The 26,391-nt window shown below is 45.8% G+C and overlaps 1 protein-coding gene across 3 annotated transcripts in view; it reads left to right on the top strand.

Annotated features, from left to right (window-relative positions):
- The window catches only part of SLC6A1 (solute carrier family 6 member 1), a 210,974-nt gene that overhangs the window by 101,053 nt on the left and 83,530 nt on the right, over positions 1–26,391 (top strand). Inside the window, exons 1-2 of one of the 3 annotated variants that reach the window (XM_075939323.1) lie at positions 22,415–22,514; positions 22,944–23,033. The exons of the other annotated variants lie outside the window; for them this stretch is intronic. Coding sequence (XP_075795438.1) covers positions 23,020–23,033 — 14 coding nt within the window. The 5' untranslated portion in view covers positions 22,415–22,514; positions 22,944–23,019. Of the gene's footprint in view, positions 1–22,414; positions 22,515–22,943; positions 23,034–26,391 lie in introns of those variants that run through there. 3 annotated transcript variants of the gene reach the window in all.

The raw sequence follows: 26,391 nt of genomic DNA, 5'->3' as shown, positions 1-26,391 counted from the left end.
GTTCTAGACACGTTAGTTCGAATTAGCTTAGTTCGAATTAGCGCTGTAGTGTAGACGTACCCTATGAGATCTATGCCAGCATCTTTGTGAGTGGGTGGCCCTTGGAGGGATTGAGGAAACCTGTTGCCCATATGCATCTCCTATGGTGCGTAAGGAGACAGGAGTTCTTAGAATGGTGGTGGATTATAGGAAACTGAACAGCATTACCAGAAAGGATGCCTATCCATTGCCCACAATAGAAAAAACATTTCCCTTATATTTATGGGAATGGCCCAAGATTTTTCTTTCAGATGGGGTCTTGTACCAGAAAGTCCAATGGCGACCAGTTTAGCTAATAATCCCCTGCACACATTGGGATAGAGCATTAGAAGGCATCCATGATTAAATGAGTTATCTTGGGACTGAGAGAGCTTTGGAATTAGCTAGAGACTGATTTTATTGGCCTAGAATGACCAGGCAGTAGAAAGGATATGTCAAGAATGTGAGCACTATATTCAGAGAAAAGCTAGAGTGGAAAAAGCTGCCAAGCTTGTGAATATTAAGGTATATGCTCCTATGGAACTGGTGTGCATAGACTTTTTAACCTTAGAGACAGATGCTTCCTGCACTAAGACTATTCTTGTGGTGGCTGATCACTTAGGGTACGTGTACACTTGCACTCTAGTTTGAACTAGGGATGCAAATGTAGGCATTCGAAATAGTAAATGAAGACAGGATTTAAATTTTTTGAGGAGTAACATTAGTTCGAACCAAGGGGTTTGATTCGAACTAATGCGGCCCGGAGTGTACTTTCACTTTCGAATCAGCTGGGTTCTGAAACAGCGCATTGCCGAGATAATGCTAATGAAGTGCGGGACATTTAAATCGCAGCTTCATTTACTATTTCGAATGCCTGCATTTGCATCCCTAGTTCGAACTAGGGTGTAAATGCAGACATACCCTAAGTTTGCTCAGGCTTACCCAATGAAGGGTCAGCCAGCCAGCACTAGGCAACTTATTCCAGTGTTTAACCACCCTGACAGTCAGGAAGTTTTTCCTAATGTCCAACCTAAACCTCGCTTGCTGCAGTTTAAGCCCATTGCTTCTTGTTCTATCCTCAGAGACCAAGGAGAAGAATTTTTCTTCCTCCTCCTTGTGACACCCTTTTAGATACCTGAAAACCACAATCATGTCCCATCTAAGTCTTCTCCTAACTAAACTAAACAAACCCAATTCTTTCAGTCTTCCTTCATAGGTCATGTTCTCTAGACCTTTAATCATTCTTGTTGCTCTTCTTTAGACCTTCTCCAATTTCTCCACATTGAAATGTTGGGCCCAGAACTGTACACAGTACTCCAATTGAGGCCTCACCAGTGCAGAGTAGAGTGAAAGAATGACTTCTTGTGTTTTGCTCACAACACTCTTCTTAATGCATCCTAGAATCATGTTTTCTATTTTTGCAACAGCGTCACACTAATGGCTCATATTTCACTTGATCCCTTCCTGCAGTACTCCTTCCAAGATAGTCACTTCCCGTTCTGTATGTGTGAAACTGATTGTTCCTTCCTAAGTGGAGCGCTTTGCATTTGTTCTTATTAAACTTCATTCTATTTACCTCAGACCATTTCTCCAGTTTGTCCAGATCATTTAAAATGAAGACCCTATTCTCCAAAGCAGTTGCAACCCCTCCCAGCTTGGTGTCATCTGTAAACTTAATAAGTGTACTCTCTATGCCAATATCTAAATTGTTGATGATGATGAACAGAACCGGTCTCAGGCAGTGCCGGACTGAGCCATACTTGGGCCTCAGGCAGCGGGCACGCGGCGCAGGCGTGGCCCCACCCCGGGCGCACAGCACCTGATTGACATGGTAAGGAGTGCCACGCCTCCAGGCGAGTGGCACATGCACAGCTCTGCCCACGGGTGCCAACCTATGGTGGGGGCGCCTGATTGAAGTGGCAAGGGGCGTCAAGTGCCCGGGCACGCAACATATATGTGGCCCCGCCCCTGGGCACGTGGCGCCCCTTACCACTTCCCGGCTAGCCCCCCCCCCCCTTAATCTGGCCCTGGTCTCAAGACCCTGCAGAACCCCATTTGTTCTGCCCTTCCAGCATGATTGTGAACCGTTAATAACTACTCTGTGAGTGGATATCCAGCCAGTTATACACCTACCTTATAGTAGCCCCATCTAAGTTATATTTGCCTAGTTTATTGATAAGAAGATCATGCAAGACCATATTAAATGTCTTACTAAAGTCTAGGTATGCCACATCCACCGCTTCTCCCTTATCCACCAGATTCGTTATCCTATCAAGGAAAGCTATCCGATTGGTTTGACATGATTTGTTCTTTACAAATCCATGCTGGCTGTTACCTGTTACCTTATTATCTTCCAGGTGTTTGCAGATGAATTCCTTAATTACCTGCTCCATTATCTTTCCTGACACAGAAGTTAAACTGATTGGTCTGTAGTTTCCTGGGTTGTTCTCATTTCCCTTTTTAAAAGGGCACTATATTTGCCCTTTTCCAGTCTTCTGAATCTCTCCCAACTTCCATGATTTTTCAAAGATGATAGCTAAAGGCTCAGATACCTTCTCTATCAGCTCCTTGAGTATTCTAGGATGCATTTCATCAGTCCCTGGTGACTTGCAGACATCTAACTTTTCTAAGTAATTTTTAATTTGTTCTTTTTTTTATTTTATGTTCTGAACCTACCCCATTCCAACTAGTATTTACTATGTTAGGCATCCCTTCATCATCAGACTTCCTGGTGAAGACTGAAACAAAGAAGTCATTAAGCACCTCTGCCATTTCCAAGTTTCCTGTTATTGTTTCTCCCTCCTCAGTGAGCAATGGGCCTACCCTGTCTTCCTCTTGCTTCTAATATATTTATAGAAAGTTGTCTTGTTTCCCTTATGTCTGTAGCTAGTCTGAGCTCGTTTTGTGCCTTTGCCTTTCTAATCTTGCCCCTGCATACGTGTGTTGTTTGCTTATACTCATCTTTTGTAATTTGTTCTTCTTTCCATTTTTTATATGACTCCTTTTTTATTTTTAGATCATGCAAGAGCTCCTGGTTAAGCCAAAGCTATTTTTTCCATCCTTTCTATCTTTCCTACACAGTAGTTTGCTTTTGGGCCCTTAATAATGTCCCTTTGAAAAACTGCCAACTCCCTTCAGTTATTTTTCCCTTTAGTCTTGCTTCCCATGGGACCTTACCTACCAGCTCTCTGAGCTTACCAAAACCTGCCTTCCTGAAATCCATTGTCTCTATTTTGCTGTTCTCCCTTCTACAATTCCTTAAAATCATGATCCCTTTCACCTAAGTAAGGGTATGTCTACACTACAAAGTTAGTTCGAACTAACTTAGTTCGAATTAGTTAATTCGAACTAAGCTAATTCGAACTAACGCGTCTAGAACTAAAAACTAGTTCGAATTAGCGTTTTGCTAATTCGAACTAGCAAGTCCACATTGAGTGGACTCTGAACAGGGCTTAAGGATGGCCGGAAGCAGTGCCGGCAGGGCATAAGAGGAGGACTTAGAGCATGGAGATGCTGTCTCAGGCTAGCCGCGGGCTGCGCTTAAAGGGTCCCGACCCCCAGCCCGGACACACAGTTCTAAGGGGTGCCCCGCTTGCAAAGAAGTTCTGGCTTGGAGTGCCCGGAGTACCCACACTGGGCACATCACACCACTCGGCCATCAGACCGGCTGCACTTGCCGCAGGCTGCCATCTGGGGAGAGGGGGCAATCGGGGAGCTGCAGGAGAGCTTCCACCCCCAGAAACCCGCAGAGCCAGCCCAGTCCTCCCCATCGGGGGCTCGTACCCCATTCCTCCCTCACCTCCTTCCACTTACCCTTCCCTAGCCCCCCTTCTTATTGATGTACAAAATAAAGATAACATTTCTTCCAACATTGACTCTGTCTTTATTGAACAAAACTGGGGGAGACTGGGAAAAGGAGGTGGGAGAGGGGAAGAGAAAGGCTGGGAGAGGGGAGGGCAACTAACATGATCAGGGGTTGGGAACAGGTCCCAGATGAAGAGAGGCTACAGAGACTGGGACTGTTCAGCTTAGAAAAGAGGAGACGGAGGGGGGACAGGATAGAGGTCTCTAAAAGCAGGGGTTGGGTGGAGAGGGTGCATTCAGAAAAGTTCTTCCTGAGTTCCCATAAAGAAGGACTAGAGGACACCAAAGGAAAGGAATGGGTAGCAGGCTTCAAACTAGTAAGAGAAAGTTGTTCTTCCCAAAGCAAATAGTTAACCTGTGGAACTCCTTGCTGCAGGAGGCTGTGAAGGCTACAACTAGAACAGAGTTTAAAGGGAAGTGAGATCAAGTCATGGAGGTTGGGTCCATGGAGTAGTCTTAGCCAGGGGGTAGGAGTGGTGTCCCTGCCCAAAGTTTATGGAAGGCTGGAGAGGGATGGCATGAGACAAATGGCTTGGTCACTGTCTTCGGTCCATCCCCTCCAGGGTCCCTAGGGTTGGCTGCTGTCGGCAGACAGGCTACTGGGCTAGATGGACCTTTGGTCTGACCCAGTACGGCCATTGTAAGCTCAGGGCTCAGGGTCGGGGGTCTCAGTGGACCCCCTTGATTTTCATGCACACCTGCTCTTGGGTGGCCAGGCTGGCAGCTCTCCTGCCCTAGACGGCCACTTTCCTGTGCCTAGTGCGGAGATCGTGGATGAGGTCCACGATATCCGCACTAGCCCAGGAAGGTGCCCGCCTCTTGCGGTCCAGGGCAAGCTCCCGGGAGCCGCCAGCCTGGTCCCGGGAAGAGGGGGTGGGCTGGGGGACATCGGGTGGGTGGCTCTGTGCCGTGCCAGGTGCAGGGTCTGCTGTCTGGGTGCTGGCAGGCTTGCACCTGGCACGGGCACCGTAGCCAGCCCGTGCCCCTTTAAGGGGTCCGGGGCCAGGAGGGGGGCATAGAGTTTCCCTGGTGTTGGCCAGAGTGGCCACCAGGGAAACCTGGGGAGGGCTAGCCTCCCACTAGTTCGAATTAAGGGGCTACACAGCCCTTAATTCGAACTAGCTAGTTCGAACTAGGCTTAATCCTCGTAAAATGAGGTTTACCTAGTTCGAACTAAGCGCTCCGCTAGTTCGATTCAAATTCGAACTAGCGGAGCGCTAGTGTAGCGCCTATTAAAGTTAGTTTGAACTACCGTCCGTTAGTTCGAACTAACTTTGTAGTGTAGACATACCCAAAAAGACTAGTTGACTATCCGATAAGCAAATGCTTGTTAACTAGTCGCTTCCCCACCCCCCCTTTCTGCCTCTATCAGAAAGAGGCAGGAAGGGGACAGGGAAGAGGAGAGGGTACTTCAAAATGGCAGAACCGTGTGGAGCCTGGGATCTGGGCTGCATGCAGCCTTTCAAGGTGGCAGCACCATGTGGAGCCCGAGGTCAGCAGAGGAGTCCCCAGCTGATCCCGGGCTCCACAGGGTACTGCTGCTTTGAAATGCTGTGAGGAGCCTGACTCTGGGCTTCCTGTGATGTTTCAAAGTGGCAGCGCTACACGGAGCCCGAGGTCAGCGGGAGCCAAGGCTCCATGTGGTGCTTTCGCTTTTAAAATGTAGCAACAGCCCTAGGGCTATTTCTACACTTCAAAGGCAGAGACACCCTGTCAACTAATCGAATAGTCGATACAAAATGCATTGACTATTCAATTAATCAATTACTATTAATTTAACATCTCTAGTTTGGTGTCTGCTGCAATAGATTCTGTCTCTGTTGCTGGGATCAGACTCCATGAGCAAGGAGGCAGGGTAGCTTCTTTTCTAAGGGCCCCACATAAGCTGGGAGAGGCTGAGCCAGGAGCAGAGGGCAGGCTGCTGCCCTCACTCTACAGCACTTTGCAGCAGGTAATATTAATTGTATCAAGGGAAAATAGGGAGGGGCAAATAACTTCTTCTGTTTTAGTTATATGTTTGGAATGTTGTTTGATTTTAGCCAAACTGTTTGAGTTAACTCTTTTAGCTAGTGTGATTCTTCAGCTCCTCTTTAAATGTAGCAATGGGGAAAGAGCCATTTCTATTTTGTTCTCAGGTTTTATATTTTCTTGTAACAGGGTTTTCTTTAAGTTAACTTGTGAGTTAACTGACTGGCTAATCAGTTAGCTGGCTGTCTAGCAGTGATCCACAGCAGTAGGGGAGGCTGCTTGGAGTTCAGCTGAGGAAGCCTACAAGCAAGTAGAGAGATGGTTCAGATTCCACATATGGTGCAGATGTGATGAGCAGAGACCCAAACCAAGAATTTGGTGAACTAAACCTAAGCTGTTGGGATCTCTCCATTTCTTTTTGTGTTTTGTGTGGCCTGAACTGTTCAAATTATACTTTTGGTTTTCTCTTTGTGTTGTAGTAACTGTGAAGACAGTAACCAGTGAAGACAGGCTATAAAATGATTATTATTTGTTCCTTCATCATAAGATTTTATAAAGTTATTTAATTAAATTAATTTCTTTTGTTTCTTTTGGGACTTGCATGTAGGGAGGCTGACACTAGGCGGTCCTTCCTGAAATTCTTTAAGGAATTTTTTCTAGGTCTCCAGCTACATTCTATGAGAGTTGGGATTTATGTAGACACTGGAAAAAGGGAAGTGAAGTCTAGTCTACCAAGGTTACATAAATAGAGAGGAAGATGTGATCTTTGTGTCCAAGAGATCAGAGCCTAAAGTGCTCCAAGGAAGCAGTTTGAGTACGAAGTGGAAGAGCTGTAGGAGATGCATTTTCATTTTGATCTCTCCATTGAGTTCAGGTTGGAATGAGGGCAGGCTTTAAAAAATGTTGTACCCCTTTTTTAGGGGGTACATAAGCATCATTTCATTACTGCTTTTGTAGTCTGCCATCTGTTGGCAGCTGTGGAAACCACAGATATATAGATACACACTGGTTTGAATTGTAACTAGTCACATAGGCTAGGAAGTGGAAATATAAATGGTTCTTCCATTTGTCTGTACATAGAGTTGCCATTCTTCTCATCCAGCAGTGGGCAATAGCTACCAACATGGACCTGTTCTTGCAATGAGTGCAGCACCCACATGGAGCCCCATTGACAGGGCTCTGCTGCATACAATTCACTGTAGGACCTGGGCCATAGACTTGAAAACCCACCTTCAGTCCTACAAACTCTATCAATACAAAGGAACAAAATTAGATGCTCCCACAAAGCATCCAAGCGCATGTTTAACCTTTGATTTTGTGGGCTACTCCTTTACTTGCATGGTTTGCTGGATTAGGGTCTTTAGCTAATCATCTAAAATACATGTGTAATTGGTTGCTGACTCACGGAGAGAGGCCATTCATTTTCATGTTCCTCTGCCTAGGTATTTTGGAATAAAAGTTAAATACATTTATGTTAATTTTTTCCACAAACCAGTCATGTGGCGTATGGGGCCTTCAGCATGGGGAAACAATGACCATCTATACTTGGCAGTTTAAATGTCAGTCAAGGAAATGTGCATGGGTATGTTTATCAGTATAGATAATTATGTAAATTCCAATGCTAGATTCTGAGAGGTAGTCTGAAGAAGAGCCTGGCGAAGTTGAAAGCTTGTCTCTGACTGACTGACTGGTTCAAGAAAAGATATTATCTCAACCAACTTGTCTCTCTAATATCCTGGAACCAGCATGGATATAACCACCCTGAAAACAGTTTTCGACCTGTTAACTAAGGGCATTTCTACACAGCAGTGTTATTTGGAATAACATCAGTTATCCTGAAATAATGTAGTGTGCATCTACACAGAAAGCCTGTTACTTTGAAATAAATTTGAACTAATGGGCTTCTTACTCCGACTTCTGTAAAACTAATTGTATGAGGAGTAAAGTAAGTGGGGGGAAGAGTGCTCTGTTTCAAAATAAATGCTGTGTAGATGTGCTCAAAGTCGAAATTGATGTAGCTCAAGTTGTGTAGCTTATTTCAGATTTAGCCATACTGTGTAGACATTCCCTAAGAGACCATGAATGTATTTATTTATTTTGATCTAGGGCATATTCAATAACAGGCTAGCATTGATACTGGCAAAATATTTTCTGCAAGGGAAATGACCTTATTCCTTATGCTACTAAGCATGAACTGCCTGCAGACTGTCTGTTGTATTGTACAGATTCCAGTACCATAGTATTTGAGAACAGGAGACTTTCATATATTTATCCTAATATCTTCATGAGGTAGGGCAGTGTTGTTATTCCTATTTAACACATGGACTGAGGCACAGAGAGACTACATGACTTGCCCAAGGTCACATGGGATGTCTGCAGCACATCAAGAATTGAAGCGTACTCTCTGAAGCTAGCTCCTAACCACTAGGCAATCCTTTCCCTCTCAGTGTTATTGCTCATTGGGGAGTAAAAGTTACTTAGCTGCATCGTAACAAGATTTGGACCCACAGTGTTTTCAGGGCTAGCAATAGGATGTTAGGGTCTATTGATGCCACCCATATTATTAGGAGGCTGAAAACCTGCATGTTTATGAATAAGAACTTGATGATGAAGGCAACATTCTCCCTTTAGTGATGTAAGGATACTCTCTTAAATTAAAATAATAAAACCAACTATCCCCATGTTTAAAAGGTGAAGATGGTCAGGAAAGCATGAATGTGTGGCAAGAGTGTCAACTCAAATAAAATACAGGACTATGTAGCACTTTAAAGACTAACAAGATGGTTTATTAGATGATGAGCTTTCGTGGGCCAGACCCACTTCCTCAGATCAAATAGTGGAAGTGGGTCTGGTCCACGAAAGCTCATCATCTAATAAACCATCTTGTTAGTCTTTAAAGTGCTACATAGCCCTGTATTTTGTTTCAGCTACACCAGACTAACACGGCTACATTTCTATCACAACTCATAAATAATAATGCCATTCAGCAAGATGGCTGTTCCCATCAGTCTGCTTAGAAGTACGTGATTGCCAATTCTCATGATGTTAGTATTTTCCTGAAAGTCTGAGCTCCTGTGCTGTGATTAGGTGAAGTATATTTCTACCCCTCCTGGCTACAGTGAAGCTTGAAAATATAGACCAAGTCAGCCTTAAAGGCTCTAAAACGAGAAAGCAAATAAACCAAAATATTGTTTTTAAAAAACTCATAATTTTTAAGCAGAGGTCATGATATTTTTTGTTCTGGCTAATTTTTAAGCTCTGGATTGGCAGTACTGAAAATATTGCAGCAAATTTGCATTATGCCCACTTGTACTTATTCTGAATTTGGCCCATGTAATTTCAATATATTTCTTAATTTTTACAGGATGGCAAACAGTGAGAACCTTGTGAATTTTCTGTTAGGTACAGTAGTTTGAATCAGATTCTATGGGCTTTGAGAGCTAGAAGAGCATATATAACAGCTGCTCCTTTTACACCATTAGCAGGATGAGTTGCTCCTTAAAGTGATGCACAACATCAAGTTTCAATGCAAAATAGATTTTATTCAGGGCGCTGTAAGTCATTGAAAAGTGGCAGATTCTGCAAGGTGCTGCTGACGCAACAGAATTGCATTTAGAAGAATGGAAACTATTGCATTGGTATGACACTATATATTACATTTGGAACCAGTTTGTGAACACTTGTCAGTTTTATAGCTCTGCTCATGCTTAAAGAGCTGCGAATCATACCAGAAAACAACTTTTGCAAAGTAGTCTTATAGCTAATTTAAAAGAAATAAAGACCTATCCTCAAGGCAATAGTCCATAAGGGCCATACAATGACCTGCACCGCCTTACAAACAGCATTGGATGTCGCCGATACTGGAGCTAGGGTGACAGCTACAGCAATGGTAATGCTCAGGGTGTCCTGATTATAGGCCTCTGGTGTTCCCCGGGAACTTCAGTCCAAAGTGGAGGGCCTACCATTTGACAAATTGAAATTGTTTGCAACTAAAACAGATGATGTTCTGCACAATAGTAAAGATTCAAGAAGCATGCTCTGCACTCTGGGCATGTACACTCCACCCCCTATAACTGCAACAGATATGGACAATATAACTGACCACCACAGAGACCCTAGGAAGATACCAGACTGGGACAGTGGGTACAAAGAAGGTGCTTCAACCAGGGCTGCCCCTCTACCAACCAAGCCACAACGCAGAAGATTTGAGGGTCTGCAAAACCTCCCTCACAATCCAATGCCAATGCAGTAAGGCCACCTTTTGCATCCCTTCTTAACACATTGGGAGTCCATTACGTCAGACCCTTGGGTGTTAAAAATAATTTGTATAGGATATATGATCCCCTTTACCTCTATTCCCCCCTCCCCAATCAACCCCCTACCCTATCCCTCTTCAGGAACCCTTCTCACAAAGCCCTACTAAGACAAGAGATCAATCACCTCCTGATGATTGGGATTATAGAGGGAGTACCTGAGGAATTTCACAGAAGGGGGTTCTACTCTAATTACTTCTTGACAGAGAAAAAAATGGAGGGTTGGTGGTTGATCTTCAACCTCCGCAAACTGAACAAATTTCTCAAGAAGCACTGATTCAAGATGATCACACTAACCACAATTATCCCATTATTAGATTAAGGGGACTGGTTCGCAGCTCTCGACCTGCAGGACGCTTACTTTCATGTTGCCATTCATCCAGCACACAGGCATTACCTGTGTTTTACTCTCGGATCAGACTGCTATCAGTACAACGTCCTACCCTTCAGTCTTTCATCATCTCCCCAAGTATTTTCAAAGGTATTAGCAGTGGTCACTGCGTACCTCATACAACTCACGTCATCATTTTTCCATACCTCAATTACTGCCTGATAAAAGGAGTGTCATGGGAAGAAACCACTTCCATTATAAACAAAACCAGAGCCCTCCTCAGTTGTCTAGGCCTTCTTATCAACAAACAAAAATGGGCACTGTACCCAGTCCAGGGCATAGAGTTTACTGGTGCTTGCCTAGATTCAGTTTCAGCCCACGCATACTTATCTTGGCGATGATTCGTAGCTATGCAAGATCTCATAAACACCATATCCATGACCTCTTCTACCATGATATTCACCTGCCTCCGGTTGATGGGCCACATGGCTGCAACTACTTACGTGGTCCATCATGCCCATCTGAACTTCCGTTGCTTTCAACTCTGGATATCAGTTGTGTGCATCACATCTCACCACTCTCAAAGCAAGAGAGTTACTATACCTCCAGACGTTCTTGCATCTCTACAATAGTGGATGTCAGCGGACAATCTCTTGGTGGGGGTTTCCATTCCATTAAACTGAGCCTACAGTACAAATTATGACGGACGCATCTCTCCTAGGCTGGGGAGTCCATATGAACGACCAAGTGGTCCAAGGCAAATGGTCTCTGCACGAGACATCATTGCACATCAACCTGTTGGAGCTAGGGGCAGTAAGAAACACACACATTTAGTGCCCAGAATTAGGGCCGGCTCAAGCCATTCCTGCGCCCCGGGCAGCAGGCATGCGATGCATGTGCAGCTCTGCCCCCGGGTGCACAGCACATGCCCGTCCCCTGGTGTGCTGCGCACCTTACAGCTGCAATCGGGTGCATGGCGCCTGATTGCAGCTCTAAGGGGCACTGCATGGCCCCCGGCCCTGGGTGCGCGGTGCTTGTAGCAGATATAAGGGGCACTGCGTGGCCGGGCGCACGGTGCCCCTTACCACTGCCATCAGGCTCCCCACATAGGTTGGCACCCCGGGCAGCTGCCCGACTAGCCCCCCCTTAATCCAGCCTTGCCCAGAATTGTCCATCACATAATTTGGATCCCACAGATGACATCTCCACAATGTTTTACATAAACAGACAAGGCAGCACCCGCTCCCGTACCTGCTCCCACTCCCTATGTGCAGAGGCTATCTTCCTAAGGAATTGGTGCGTTTGCAACCAGGTTACACTCATAGCATCTTACCTACCTGGGGCCAGCAACACCACAGCAGACTCCTTGAGCTGCAACTTTTCCACAGACCAGGAATGGGAACTACATCCAGAGATCACGAACTCAATAGTCTACCAATGGGGGTGGCCATCGATAAACCTCTTCACTTCTCCCCAAAATAACAAATGCCCCTGATTCTGCTCCTGAGCGGGACTCGGCAAACACTCTCTGGGAGATGCATTTGTGATACAATGTACAGCCCCTCTGCATTATGCTTTTCCCCCCATACCTCTTATTCCCAGAGTCCTACACAAGATCTGCACAGATGGGTACCAATACCTGCACAAGCTATTGGTTCAACCTCCTTACCCATTGCCATGCCGCCGCAACCTTTCCCAGAACCACGGGAAGATGTTGCACCCCCAACCGTATACTCTTCATCTCAAGCATGGCTTCTCTCTGGTTCACGGACCTGGAAGCCTGATGTTCTCAGTAGATAAAGGATGCTCTCCTTCATAGCAGGAGATCATCTACACAAAAGACTTACCTGCAAAAATGGGCACGTTTCTCTCAGTGGTGTCAGAGGTCCGAGATATACCCTTGGACAAACCCACTGAACACCATCCTGGACTACATGCTAAATATTAAGATGCCAGGGCTTTCACTCTCCTCTCTAAGGGTCCGCCTTTCTGCAATAACAGCTTTTCACACCCCTAGAGATGGTTTCTCCGTATTTGCTCTTCCTGTCACTAAAAGATTCCTTAAGGGCCTCCACAACATAGGACTCTACCTTGAACCTTATGGGACTTGAACCTTGTTTTGGATTATTTGACCAGCTCAACGTATCCCCTTTGAACTGTCGGCCACTGTTGCACTCCCCTTCCTCTTTATAAAGGTCTGTTTTTTACTAGTCATCACTTCAGAGAGGAGAGTTGGGGAACTTGGGGCCGTTATGGCGGAGCCACCATACATGGTTTTTACAAAGGACAGAGTCACACTGAGACCTCATCTGGCATTCTTATCAAAAGTCTGTACAGCATTCCATGTGAATGAGCCCATTGTATTACCTACCTTTTTCCCAAAGCCCCATGCCTCACCACGAGATGCTAGCCTACACGTTCTTGATATTTGAGAAGCATTGGCCTTCTTGGAGAGAACATGAGCATTTCATAAATCTCAATGACTTTTTATTTCCATCACTGAATACTCAAGAGGTACATCTATTTCATCCCAACATATCTCAAAGTAGATCTAGACAAGCATAGTTAGATGTTATACCCAGGCCAACAGACCATTACAGCATCGACCACGAGCACATTCTATTCAGGCTACAGAGGCTTCCATGGCCTTTTTGAACATTCCCTTAAGAAACATTTATCAAGCTGTGACATAGTCATCAGACCACACTTTCACTAAACATTATGCCATGTTACCACAACTCACTTATGATTCAGTGGTGGCTACGGCTGTTTTGTCCACCACGACCAAACAATGACTCTGACTCCCTCCATCCAGGTTGAATACTGCTCTATTGTCACCAACGGTGGCGCACCCACGGGGACATCACTCGAAGAAGAAAAAGGAGTTACTCACTTCATGCAGTAATGACTGTTCTTCGAGATGTGTCCCCCTGTGGGTGCTCCATGACCCTCTCGTCCTCCTCTTTGCTTGGAATCTTACTCAGGTGCAGATGAGGAATTGACAGGGAGGGGTTGAGCCCCATGAATAGCACACTCAGGCAGGAGCATCATGAGATGCCTCCTGTGCATGTGCAGCTCAATGGGGGAAACTAGTTGGAAGGCTCTGATTTGCAACTCCGGGCGACTCATCACCAACAGTGGAGCACCCACGAGGACACACATCTCGAAGAACAGTTGTTACTGTGCAAAGTGAATAACTCCCTTTTTACACACAGAGATATGGTACAGCTTAACACCTAAGAGCTCTGAAGATTCTGTGCTCGAGGTTCTGACAGTCCCTGTTGATAACCAAACTGGGCACATTTCATACCTTCACATGTGGAAGATTAGAAAGTCATAAGCCATTCCCACAGAGCAACAGATCATTCTCCATCGCCTCACAGCTCCTGGGTAAATACAGACAATGTCTGTACCATCCTTACAAAGCAACTGCTCTGGGCTCAGACGGGCTTTCCTTTTAATTACTGCTCTCAGCCCAGCACTGGCACTGAGAACAGAGAATCAAGCAGACATGGTAGAAAATATTGCCTTGCATGGTTAAATTCAACAAAGTTATAAGCAAATAAAAACAATATCTTATAATGGGAATTGTCAGGAAACCTTAATAGGTGGTACTATAAGCCAGTCTATAAATAAAATCTCAGCGGAGTAGCCATGTTAGTCTGTAACTTTAAAAACAATGAGTACTCCTGTGGCACCTTAGGGTATGTCTAGATTACAGAGATTCTTTGAAAAAAGTGGTCTTTTTTCGAAAAAACTTCACCTGCATCTAGATTGCTGTCACGTTCTTTCGAAATTAAATAGAAAGAATGTGGCCATTTTTTTACAGCAGTAAATTTTATGAGGAAGAATGCCTTTTTCAAAAAAGGCCTCCGGGAAAAACCCTGGTGGCCACTCCATCCACACTAATCACAGCTCTATACTTCCTGTCTCCAGCCCATGTCTTAAAGCCACAAGCACCTGGGTCATCCTTTGTGGCAGTAAGCCAGCCTCAGAGCAGGACCCTGACTGCTTGGCTCTCCCTACCACAACAAGAAACAGCCATGGCACAGCCACAACCTCCCCTTCCTTCCCCTCGACATCCTCCTGGCCCTTCCTGGGAGCCATTTCAGGACCCATCCAGGGGCACAAAACGCAGGGCTACATGCTAGTTCGGGGCAGAGATCCAGACACTCCTTGAGCTGTGGTCAGGGGAGGAGTCCCTGTAGGCCCTCCAGTCATGCCGCAGGAATGCAGACATTTATGGCCTCATGGCTGATTGTCTGGTGAAGAAAGGCCACCATCCCCGCACCCAGGATCAAGTAAGAGCAAAGGTTAAGGATTATGCAAGGGCCCATAAGCACAGTTCCCGCTCCAGGGAAGCTCCTCACTACTGCGCTTATTATGAGGAACTGGTCAGAACCCTGGGGTGTGGGGAACCCCTGTCTCCATGGGTGCGGGTCGAGTCTGGGATGGAGACACCCATACAGCAGTGGCTGGAGCTCCCAGTGGAGGGGGATCCAGAAGACAAGCAGCTGGAGGAGGAGGAGGACACTGGTACTGTGGTCCTTCAGACCCAGGAGGCCTCCAAGGCATCTTCAGACCCCCGGGAGGGAACATCAGGTGAGTGCTGTGAGGTTGCCACACACACAGGGTGGGGGAGGCAGCAGCACAGAGGATGGGGTGCAATTATCATGCATCATGTTTGGCCTGGGCAGCATGCAGCTGTCCCAGGGCACACATGGGCTGCTGCTCACAGCCTGGGGAGGGCCCCACACATGTCCGACCCTAGGGAAGGCTGTCCTCCCCACACCAGGCATTGCGGGAAGCAGGCTGGGCACAAGGGTGCACACACGACCCCACACAGATCGAGTGTCGCACATAGCACTCGGCCATGTGTGCACGTGCAAAGCAACACTGCTCCCGCAGACAGTGCTGCCACATGCAGGCATAGGGAGGGAAGGGCCTGGGAGGGCCAAGCTGCTCCAGGCCCCTCTCCAGCACCTGGGAACCCATAGTAGCCAAACACTTCCCTGGGCTGCTTGGCCATGGTGTGTGTGGGGGCGGGGACAGGATGGTGCTCTGGGCACTTTGGGGCCCCTGTGAGGCCGGGGTTGCTGGCCAGGCCACACGTGGGCTTGCTGACAGAACATTGGCGTCCCTTGTTCCAAGGACAGTTACTCACTGCTCACAAGGAGAGCATGCCCTCAGGGACAGTGTGTGCACGCAAGACTGACCACTTCTCTCTCTTGTCCTCCACAGCCTGAGGATCAAGCTACACCAGTCCCACCACCCAGCTGGGCCCATGGCATATCTATCCAGACCTCATGTGCCAGCACATTGGGGTCCTCGAAGGGCTGAAGGACAACATAGCTGAGAGGATGCGGGCAGAGACTCTGTTGCACGACCGCTGGCTGAACAAGCTCATCCAGCAGTGAACTACAATATGTGCCATCATCCAGGAGGTCACAGCCTTCCCAGATCCTGTCCCCATTGCTGCTCCTCCTGCTCACTCTGCTCCTGTCCCTCTGCCCCCTCTCATCCCCTGCCATCCCAGACCCATCTGCAGCCCCCACTCCTGCCCAGCCCCTACTGTGCCACGCCCCACCCAACCCCGAGTCCGTCAAGGTCCTCGGACCCGAGGCGGCAGGAGCTTGCGGTCCAGGCGACGCGCTCAGTCCTGAGCCTCCCTCCTTCCTCCCCCCTCCAGGTTCTGATCTCCCCTTTCCACTCTAGGTTCTGATCCCCCTCCACCTCCGTTAATCACATTTATTTCAATTGAATGCAAGGTTTATTTTTCAAACATAACCTGGCGTCTTTGTTAATTACATTTATTATAACTGAATACAAAGCTTATTTTTCTAACATAACGTGGTGTCTGTACTGAATGTCCAGTAAGTGGGAGCAGGGATGGGTTGTGGGGGGAAAGGTATTGGGGGGCCAGGGTTAAGCCCCCATTGGGGAGGCCCTGGGGAGAGTCACTGGGCTCCTTCAGAGAATCCCAGATGCGCCCCCCCGTCCTGATGGGCCTGGCGTATGGCAGCTGTCCGGGGCTATTCAAACTTCCTTTCCTCGCCACTAGCTGCTGTCACCCACCCTGGGAGGAAGGCCTCCCCTTTGCTTTCCACAAGCTTGTGGAGCATGCAACACACAGCCACCACCTTGGGGATGTTGCAATCCCCTATGTCGAAGCAAGTGAGCAAGCACCTGAACCTCCCCTTTAGACGCCCAAAAGGCACATTCCACCTGTATCCGAGCCCTGTTCATATGCATATTAAATTGTTCCTTGCTTGGGTCCAGGTGGCCAGTGCAAGGCTTCATGAGCCGCAGCATCAGGGGGTAGGCTGCGTCACCCATGATGCAAATCAGCATCTGCACATCCCTGACCGCAAAGTTCCACTGCGGGAAGAATGTTCCAGCCTGCAGCAGAGGTATGAGTTCCTAAACATGCGAGCATTATGTGCCCACCCCACCACCCGACACAAATGTCTGTAAACTGTCGCTGGTGGTCAACCAGGGCCTGCAGCACCATGGAGAAGTAGCCCTTCCTGTTGATATACTGGACTGCTCAATGGGGCGATGCACAGATTGCGATGTGTGTCCCATCAATTGCTCCTCCACAACTCGGGAATCTAAGGGCAGCAAAGCCATCCATGATGGTGTCCAGGCCTCTGAAGTGGATGATCTTGTGCAGCAGCTCGGAGTTGATGGCCCTCACCACCTGCAGAAGGAGACATATAGAAACACACAAAACAGGTGCCCGCCATCCTCTCATCCCCCCCAAGGACCACAGGAGCCACCCTCTCAGACCACACCCCCAGCAGCAGGGCTGGGTGAGGCCAGGAGGCCCCCCACATACACTCCCACTCCACCCCCTACTCTCCCTACCCTTTCCTGACAGTACTCCTTTTCCAGCTCCTCCTCCCACCACAGGGATGTCCCCCGAGAGTGCCTGACCTCCATCAAGATGGCCCCAGCGGTGGACCTCCCCACACTGAACTGGTGTTCCACTGAGTGGTAGTTGTCGGGGATGGTGAGCTTCCACAGGGCAATATGCAATGTGGTGAGATTCCACATGCATCTGACAAAGTGGGTCTTTGCCCACAAAAGCTTATGCTCCTACACTTCAGTTAGTCTATAAGGTGCCACAGGACTCCTCACCCCTTTTGCAGATTCAGACTAACACGGCTACCCCTCTGATACTTGACACAGGGCAATAGCGACCCACTTCTCCAGGGGGATGGCGGGCCACAAATGGGTGTCCTGTCATCGGAGGGAGGGATGAGCCAGGCACAGAGCTCCAGGAATGTGGCCTTCTGCTTGCAGAAGTTTTGGTTGTTCCACCACTCCAGGATGAGCCTGTTCCACCAGTTGGAACTGGTGTCCAGCCTCCAAAATTGCCTCTCCACTAGGAAGTTTGGTGACAAGAGCATTGGTCCTGCACCAAGGGCAGGAGTTTCAAGGGTGAGGTCTGAGTCCAGATGGAGAAAGACTGTCATGGTGATATCAAAGAAGTACTGCAGAAACTGCAGCATGAGTGCAGGGCCATCGCCTGCCCGGGGGCAGCTCCAGCTCCATGGCAAAAAAAGATTAAAAACCAGAAAAAAAAATATGAAACCAAACTTCTGTGGCATCTAAGAAAGCTAGGCAACAAGAGCACACACTGCAGAAGCTTTGCCATCCCTCCCTGAGGTAAGCCAGCAGCAGAAGCAGAGAAACAGTTGTCTGGGGGGGGTCCCTTTAAGCACGCGTCTCGGCAAGCATTCGAGGGTCCATCCCTGAGACGTCTTCAACCATCACAGAGAAATGGAGATAATTCAAGCACCAATTCTTCAGAAGATGACAACTTCGAAAAGGAATTGGATAAACAAGAAAGACGCCAGCGAGTTTCTGCGATTCATAATTGTAATGAAGCATTATTCAAGAGAAATTTTTGGGAAGATTGTGAGGTGATGGAGTCTGTTGGTAGGCTAAAAGTTAAGTCTGTTTTTGAGGCCATTCACAGCTACCAACACCACATTCAGGCTGCCTGTAGAATTGCTTCAAGCATGCAAACAACTCAAGCTAGTGTAGAGCGACTGTTTTCAGCTTTAAAATTCATTTTAAATGATCTGCAGCAGGCTATTAAAGACGACTTGATTGCTGCAATAATTTTTTAAAGATTGAATTATGAATTATTCTAGTTTGCATCATTGTTGATGACATTTAAATTGTTTTAAAACTGAATAAAAATCATGTTTTTTCAAAATTACAGTATGCACTTTTTTATTTAGTTAAAAATTAATTTGAGTCGGAGCGCGGAGTGGAGTCGGAGCGGAGCTGGGGCCGTCACTATTGGTGCCAGAGCGGAGCTGAAGAGGAGCAATTCAAAAATTTGATTGCTCCAATTCCCTGCACTTACCTGCAAAAGTGGAAGCGGTTCTCTTCCTGGTGCCAGCAAATTCACATCGATCCTGGAACTGCACCATTACACTGAATCCTTGACTACATATTACACCCGAAAAATGGGGGTCTATCCATTTCATGGCTCAAGCTATATCTTGCAGCAATAAGAGCTTTTCATGTATGAGTTCATCAATTTTCACTCACCCCATCACCAGGAGATTCTTTCAGGGCCTCGTGAATCTATATCTCTCACATAGGGCCCCAGCACCCTCGAGGAATCTGGACTTGGCTCTACATTGTCTTTCGAGCCCATCATGACTTGTACTCTTCCATTGCTTCTGATGAAAGTGCTGTTTTTAATTGCAATCACCTCTGCAAGGAGGGTTAGTGAGACTGGGGCTTTGATATTGGGGCTGCCCTATACTATTTTCACTAAGGGAAAAGTAACTCTGTGCCCACATCCCCCCCTTCTTACCTCTGCACCTCCTTCCACATTAATGAACCAATAGTCTGACCCACATTCTTTCCCAAACCTCATACATCCCCTAGGGATGCTATGCTTCATACTCTGTACATTAGACGTGCGTTGGCCTTCTGCATAGATAGGACTCAGTCTTTGTGTAAGACTCCATGCCTTTTTGTGTATCAATCACAGAATGCTTGAGAGGCATGCCAGTTTCAACCCAGTGTATCTCTAAATGGATATCATCATGCATACTCCACTGTTATTCCATCCGCAGTAAGCCTTTAGCAACTCCACCAAGGGCACACTCTACCCATGCTACTGCAACTTCGACAGCTTTTCTGAAGAATATGTCTCTTAAAGTTATTTACCAGGCAGCCACCTGGTCATCTGACCATACCTTTGATAGGCACTATCCCATTATGTCTTAGCTCACAGAAGATACAGCGGTAGCTACTGCTGTCTTGTCCACAGCCGCCAAACAGTGACTCTGAATCCCACCAGTGTACTGCCTTGTACTCACCTTGGCTGTGTCTACACTGGCCTCCCTTTCGGAAAAGGGATGCTAATGTAGCACTTTGGAATAGGCAAATCCGCAGGGGATTTAAATATCTCCCGCGGTATTTGCATTAACATGGCTGCCGCTTTTTTCCGGCTTGGAGATAAGCCGGAGAAAAGCGCCAGTCTAGACGTGCTTCTCCGGAAAATAAAGCCTTTTCCGGAGGATCTCTTATTCCTACTTTCAAGTAGGAATAAGAGAACCTCCGGAAAATAAAGCCTCCGGAAAATAAAGTAATGACTGCTCTTTAAGATGTGTGTCTCCGTGGGTGCTCCACAACCCTCCCTTCTGCACCACTGCTTGGAGTCTACTTTACTTGGGCATATATGAGGAACTGGGGGGAGGGGCTGTGCACATGTGAGGTGCTGAGGCACGAATGACATAAGGTGCCTCTCACGCATGTGTGGCCCCACTAACAAATGCTGCAAAGGCACCAATCAGCAGCTCTAGGATGACCCAGCACCAACAGTGGAGCACCCACGGAGACACACATTTTGAAGAACAGTCATTACTGCACAGGGTGAGTAACTTTCCTATCTGAGCAGTAAGCCACAAAAGGGGAAACAAGAAGTAAGGGCTGCTGGCCAGATTTACATGGATTTTTCTCACTGGTTAAAACAGGAAATCATAAATAATCCTGATTTAGATTTTTCTAACAGAAAGGGAGGTTTTCCATTTATGTAATCATGGTACTGACACACAAAAAAAGATGATTGAAAAATATGAATGAAAAACTGGAAAAAGAATTGCTCATCATTTTTTGCGCAAAGCAGAAGGCAGTTCCCATTTTGCCCTCTGGTATCAGTACACAGAAATCATAGTTTTCAATACTGTTGCTTACCTTTCCCCCCCCTTCCACCCTAGCCCCCCACCATTTTGTTTATTTCATAAAATGGCTTTGTGGAACCCAGCATCACTGTAACAAAATCAATCCTTAATGCCACATCTGCACTAGCATCCAATCCCCTCGCTGAGAGCTCACAAGCATTGTGGCAAACTTAATCAAGTAAATGCAAGGAAATAGAAGCTAATATGTTTTGAAACCCATAAGAGGTAGCTTGAAAGGTCAGAGGCAGGACAATTGTGGACAAGGAGGGTGTGCTAGACTACAGGGTTTTTTCGAAAAAAGTGGGCTTTTTTCGAAAAAACTTCCCCTGCGTCTAGACTGTCACTGAGTTCTTTTGAAAGTAAATCAAAAGAACGTGGCAGTTTTTTCAACCACGGAAAATCTAGTTTTACTAGGAAGAACGCCTTTTTTTGAAAGTGCTCTTTTGAAAAAAGGCGCTATGTAATGCAAACTGCTTTTTCAAAAGAGAGCATCCAGACTGCCTGAGTTCTCTCTCTCAAAAAAGCGGTTTGCTTTTTCAAAAGTACTGGTTGTAGTCTAGAAGCTCTTTTTCAAAGAAGCTTTTTCGAAAGTATCTTTTGAAAAAGTCTCTTTCGAAAGAGGCTTGTAGTCTAGATGTAGCCGGAAAGTGACTGTCCCACAGGAGAGCCTGCCAGGAGTTTTACATTGGCCACAAGACCTGCAAAACCTCATCACCAGCATCCATTCTTTGTTTTGGTTTTGGTGAAAAAGAATTCCACGTGACTGAATTCACTGGGGCTCTGCATTGTTGCAGGGTCCATGTGTAGGGGCTCTCCTTAAAATATTAAGGCCTTAATTTTGAAATAGTGCTTAGATTTTAAATAAAGTGACTGGAATGCCCACACTTTATTGCTACTTACCTTTTGAAGAGTACATATCTGCAGTCACCTAAAATGAGTGATTAGTGTCAGATATGATATAGAGCATGTTCATTTATGCCTCTTCTCTAAACTAGATGTCAGGTGGCAAAGCGTAAGTCTAGCACTCACTATGCTAATGTTTAAAACAATGTTAAAATGCATCCATTTAGCAACTCAGCTTCAGGTTTGAATTGCCCCCTAAAAAAAAAATTGCATTCTAAAGAGTGGGCATTCAAGATTAGAGCACTACACATCTATGTATCTGCTCAAACTTTCACATTCAACTGCATTTCCTTCACTATTGGTGGCTGTCACGTGAAATGTAAATTATGTCATCTGTCAAACAATACAGGATCCAGATCATCTGCTTGTGTAAATAGGTACCATTCTAGCCAAAGTGACACCTGTTTATACTAGCAAAGAGACTGGACTAAAATACATGGAACTGTTTAGAAAATATTTCAAATATATTTCATGATCATTTACTTATATTTACGTAGCTCCTACTGAAATCATAGATCTTGTGACAGGGTCAGGTCAGAGGGTTACAGAAGCATGCTAGAAGAAAAGTATGTGAGCCTTAGACTAAGTAGATCTCTGGTCCCTGGGTAAACTGTCAGGGGCTGACCTAGAACCAGCAGGAACTTTCCAGAAGTAGTCTGGATAATCAGGCCAATTAGAACACCTGGAGTTCATTAGGAGCCTCCAAGAGAAAAAGGAGTCAGGCTAATTAGACCACCTGGGGCCAATCACGAACCTGCTGAGACTGGTTTAAAAGAGCTCCTCTCCTATTAGGTGGCATGGAGGAGGAAGGAAGGAAGGAGCCAAAGTGTTGAGAGTGAGAGGTGTTTGGGTGTGAGCTGCAAGGCAGGAAGAGAGTGTTGGAGGATCAGGTACCAGGAAAAGGTACTGGGAGGGATTGTTTGGGGAAGTGGCCCAGGGAAGTAGCTGCCAGACAGGAAGTAGAATGAACACCATCTGTTGCCTCTGTCATATGGTTGCTGGGCTGGAACTTCGAGTAGTGGGTGGACCCAGGTTCCCCCCAACCCTCTTCACACCACTACAGAGTATGTTCCTGGATAGGGAGACTGGGACTACAGAGGGTTTCACCCCCATATTATGGACTAGCCTGTGATGAGTTTGGCTCAGTATGTGGTGAACACTGCCTCTAGTTAAAAGAAAGAGGCTGTGTGGTGGGACACAGAGAGCCTCTGAGGCTGAACACTATCCACCAGAAGCACAGGAACCTCGGGCACAGCCATAACTTTGCCACAATATATATCCAAAAATTATGCTAATGACAATGGTTTTTGTTTTATTTTTGGTGATGCACAGACAACATGGACACTTGATCCAATGTGTAATTACCAGTAATCTATAAAATGATGTAGTTACAGTGTACTTACAAGGCATGTCCAATGGCAGGTAAGCATATAATGTACAAGTGCATTTTTGTTTTTGTAGTGTCAAAAGCAGTTACACTCAAAAATTTGGTCCAAAGTGCTACCTAGTATTTTACAGCATGACTTCTAATATGTTTCCAATCCTATGCAGGTTACAAGAGAGCTTCTTTGTCTCTGTTTAAACCCTAGTGCAATGGTTCTTCAATTGTGGGTCAGGACTCTGTTTTAATGGGATTGCCAGAGCTACCTTAGATTTGTTGGAGCCTGGGGCCTAACCCTGAGGGCATCAGCCCTGGGCAGTAGGGCTCAGGTAACAGGTCCCCTGCCTTGGACTGAAGCCCTTGGGCCTGGGTCAGTGGAGCTTTGGCTCTCCCCACTTCTCCAAGGCGGCTCAGACTTCTGTCTCCTCTCCTGGAGTCCTGTAGTAATTTTTGTTGTCAGAAGGGGATCCCAGTGCAATGAAGTTTGAGAATCCCTGCCCTAGTGGATATTTGTCTGCACCAGCTCTTCGTTTACACACTCACACTTGTACAATATTCTCCAACATGGTCACAGACAGGAACTATAGCACAAGTTGTTATAGGTCAGGCCTGAAGTGCATTAGTCAAACTGGGTTCCCAAGCTTGCCCATGTGGTTGATTAGTTGGAGCTTTGATTCCTTGTTATCATAAGCATCAAGCCCATATTCAGCTATCACATTGTCCAGAGACAGACTTCTCCACTCACTTGAGTTCCTTTGAACATTTCAGCCTAAGGGAAATAGGCACAAATTTGGGCACTTGTTTCCATAAAGACTCCTGGGAAAAATCCAACCTTAATCCTACAAATATTTTACCATTTATGTGTAATTTTTTTTTTTTTGCCTGAGTCAGGGAATATGGGCCAAATTAATCACTCCCCTAACTTCAACTATTGAAGTGGGGAGGGAATTTAGACCATTGTATCATAGAACAGATATTTCAAAGTACAATTTTTAAAACAAAAATCCAGGTTAAACTCAAAATGTCACTTTTGATGTTTTTTCTTCTATTGACTGGCAGATACTGGGAATGATGACACCTACCCATCTCTAGCCACTTTCACTTGTGCTCTCACTGTTTACATTGGTATAGGGTTTATCCTTGATTCCCCAGTGCTTAAAGCTAGCTGGAAGAACATTCTGATATCTACATCTGCAATTTTTTGTTCAGATGTTGCAAAACAATGTTCTCCCCCCTCCCCCTTGAAAATGACCAAATGGCAAAGGGAGACTAATTTTCCCAAAGCCCACACTCATTCTCCAAATTTGGAAATATGCGCACCCTGGCAGTAGGAGCTTTCCGCACTCAGGATGGGAGCTTTTACAAATATTATGGATACAGTGCCAGATACCCTTACCAAAAGGAAAGTCTCCAAACCAGAAAATCAGAGTAAATGCATTTGTCTTTTAGAAATGATGAACTGGAAACAATGGAAGAAATATCTGAGTTGGAGAAAGCTGGGGATAGATGGCAGCAGAGATTTCTGCAGTAAAAATAACTGGGATGTGATGGAGAGAAGAATCAAACATCTTGAGCAAGACACACAGACTATGTCTACGTTGGCGGGTTATTGCACCAGAAGTATGCAAATGAGGCTAAAAGTGGAATATTGCTGAGCCTCATTTGCATACCTAATGAGCTGCCATTTTTGCAGAAGAGGCTTTTGCGCTAGAAGGAGCTGTCTACACTGCCCCTTCTTGTGCAAGAAAACTTCTCTTGCGCAATGCAGTTATTCCTGAAAATAATCAGCGTAGCGGCATTGTGCAAGAGGGTTTTTCTTGCGCAAGAAGGGGCAATATAGACAGCTCCTTCTAGCGCAAGAGCTCCTTCTAGCGCAAGAGCCTCTTCCGCAAAAATGGCAGCTCATTAGGTATGCAAATGAGGCTCAGCAATATTCCATGCTTAGTCTCATTTGCATACTTCTGGCGCAACAACCCGCCAGTGTAGAAATAGCCATAGGTTGTGTCTAGACTACATCCCTCTTTCAACAGAGGAATGTAAATTAGACATTTCAAAATTGCAAATGAAGCGGAGATTTAAATATCCCACACTTCATTTGCATAATCACATCATGGTGTTCTTTTAAAAAAGTGCCATTTCAAAAGAACGCAATGATGCGATTATGCAAATGAAGCACAGGATATTTAAATCTCTGCTTCATTTGCAATTTTGAAGTGTCTAATTTACATCCCTCTGTTGAAAGAGAGATGGTCTAGACACAGCTATAAGGATTTTTTGTGTCTTTATGAACATGCATGACTTGTATTTAACAAATCCTTATTCAAGTACTAAATTTGAAATGGGACGTAGTAAATGTTTAGTGCTGGCAACTAATCCTACAGATAGAGTTGTCCCACATTATAGAATATGGTCATTTTAAATTATTAATCTGTGTGACCAGAAGAGAACTGAACTGCAGCTCAAAAGGAGGAGGAAGGACTTAATAAGAGAGATGTAAATTGTTGATATTTCTCAATTTGAGTCCAGAAGCTGTGATTGATGATGTGTTCTTTCCAGCACAATTCCAGTTGATTTTATCCACATGAAATCATTCTATTTAGGGATGTGACCTGTGGATCTAAGAGGAATGGAAAGTATAGTGTGAGGCTGTCTCTAGACTACAAAGTTCTATTGGAAAAAGAACTTTTCTGCTTTTCTTCCGAAAGAGGTTTTTTCGACAATTGGCCCATCTACACTGGGTCAAATGTCGGGGGGGGGGGGAAGCCTCTTTCAGAACATTCCTTCTTCCTCATAGAACAAAGTTTACAGGGATGCCAAAAATGTGCGCCTGCTTTTCCAAAATTTTCCGTTCCAGAAAAAATTCTGCAGTCTAGATGTACCCTGATTCGAAAAGTTTTTTCAAATGACTGTATTAAACTCTGTTACAATTTGTTGATTATAAATACAACATGCAGGCTGTGTCTACATTGGCATGATTTTGCGCAAAAGCACGCACTTTTGCACAAAAAAATGCTGCCTGTCTACACTGGCAGGGAGTTCTTGCGCAAGAACACTGATGTTCTAATGTGTGAAATCAGTGCTTCTTGCGCAAGAACTATAAGGTTCTCGCTGAGGAATAAGCCCACTTGCGCAACTGTTCTTGCACAAGAGGCCAGTGTAGACAGGCAACATGAATTTCTTGCGCAAGAAAGTCCGCTGGTTAAAATGGATGCTTTTGCACAAAAGCACACCTCTTGTGCAAAAGCACATGCCAGTGTAGACGCTCTCTTAAGCGAATACTTTAACGCAAAAACTCTTGCATTAAAAGTATTTGCGCAAGATCATGCCAATGTACATTAACCGCAGAGTAAAGCCAATACACTAAAGTGTGTGTCTAGACTTACATTCCTCTTTTGAAAG

The sequence above is a fragment of the Pelodiscus sinensis genome, chromosome 11, assembly GCF_049634645.1.
Source record: "Pelodiscus sinensis isolate JC-2024 chromosome 11, ASM4963464v1, whole genome shotgun sequence".
NCBI classification, from domain to species: Eukaryota; Metazoa; Chordata; order Testudines; family Trionychidae; genus Pelodiscus; species Pelodiscus sinensis.
Note: the sequence above shows the minus strand (reverse complement) of the source record. Positions and strands in the feature narration are given on the sequence as shown.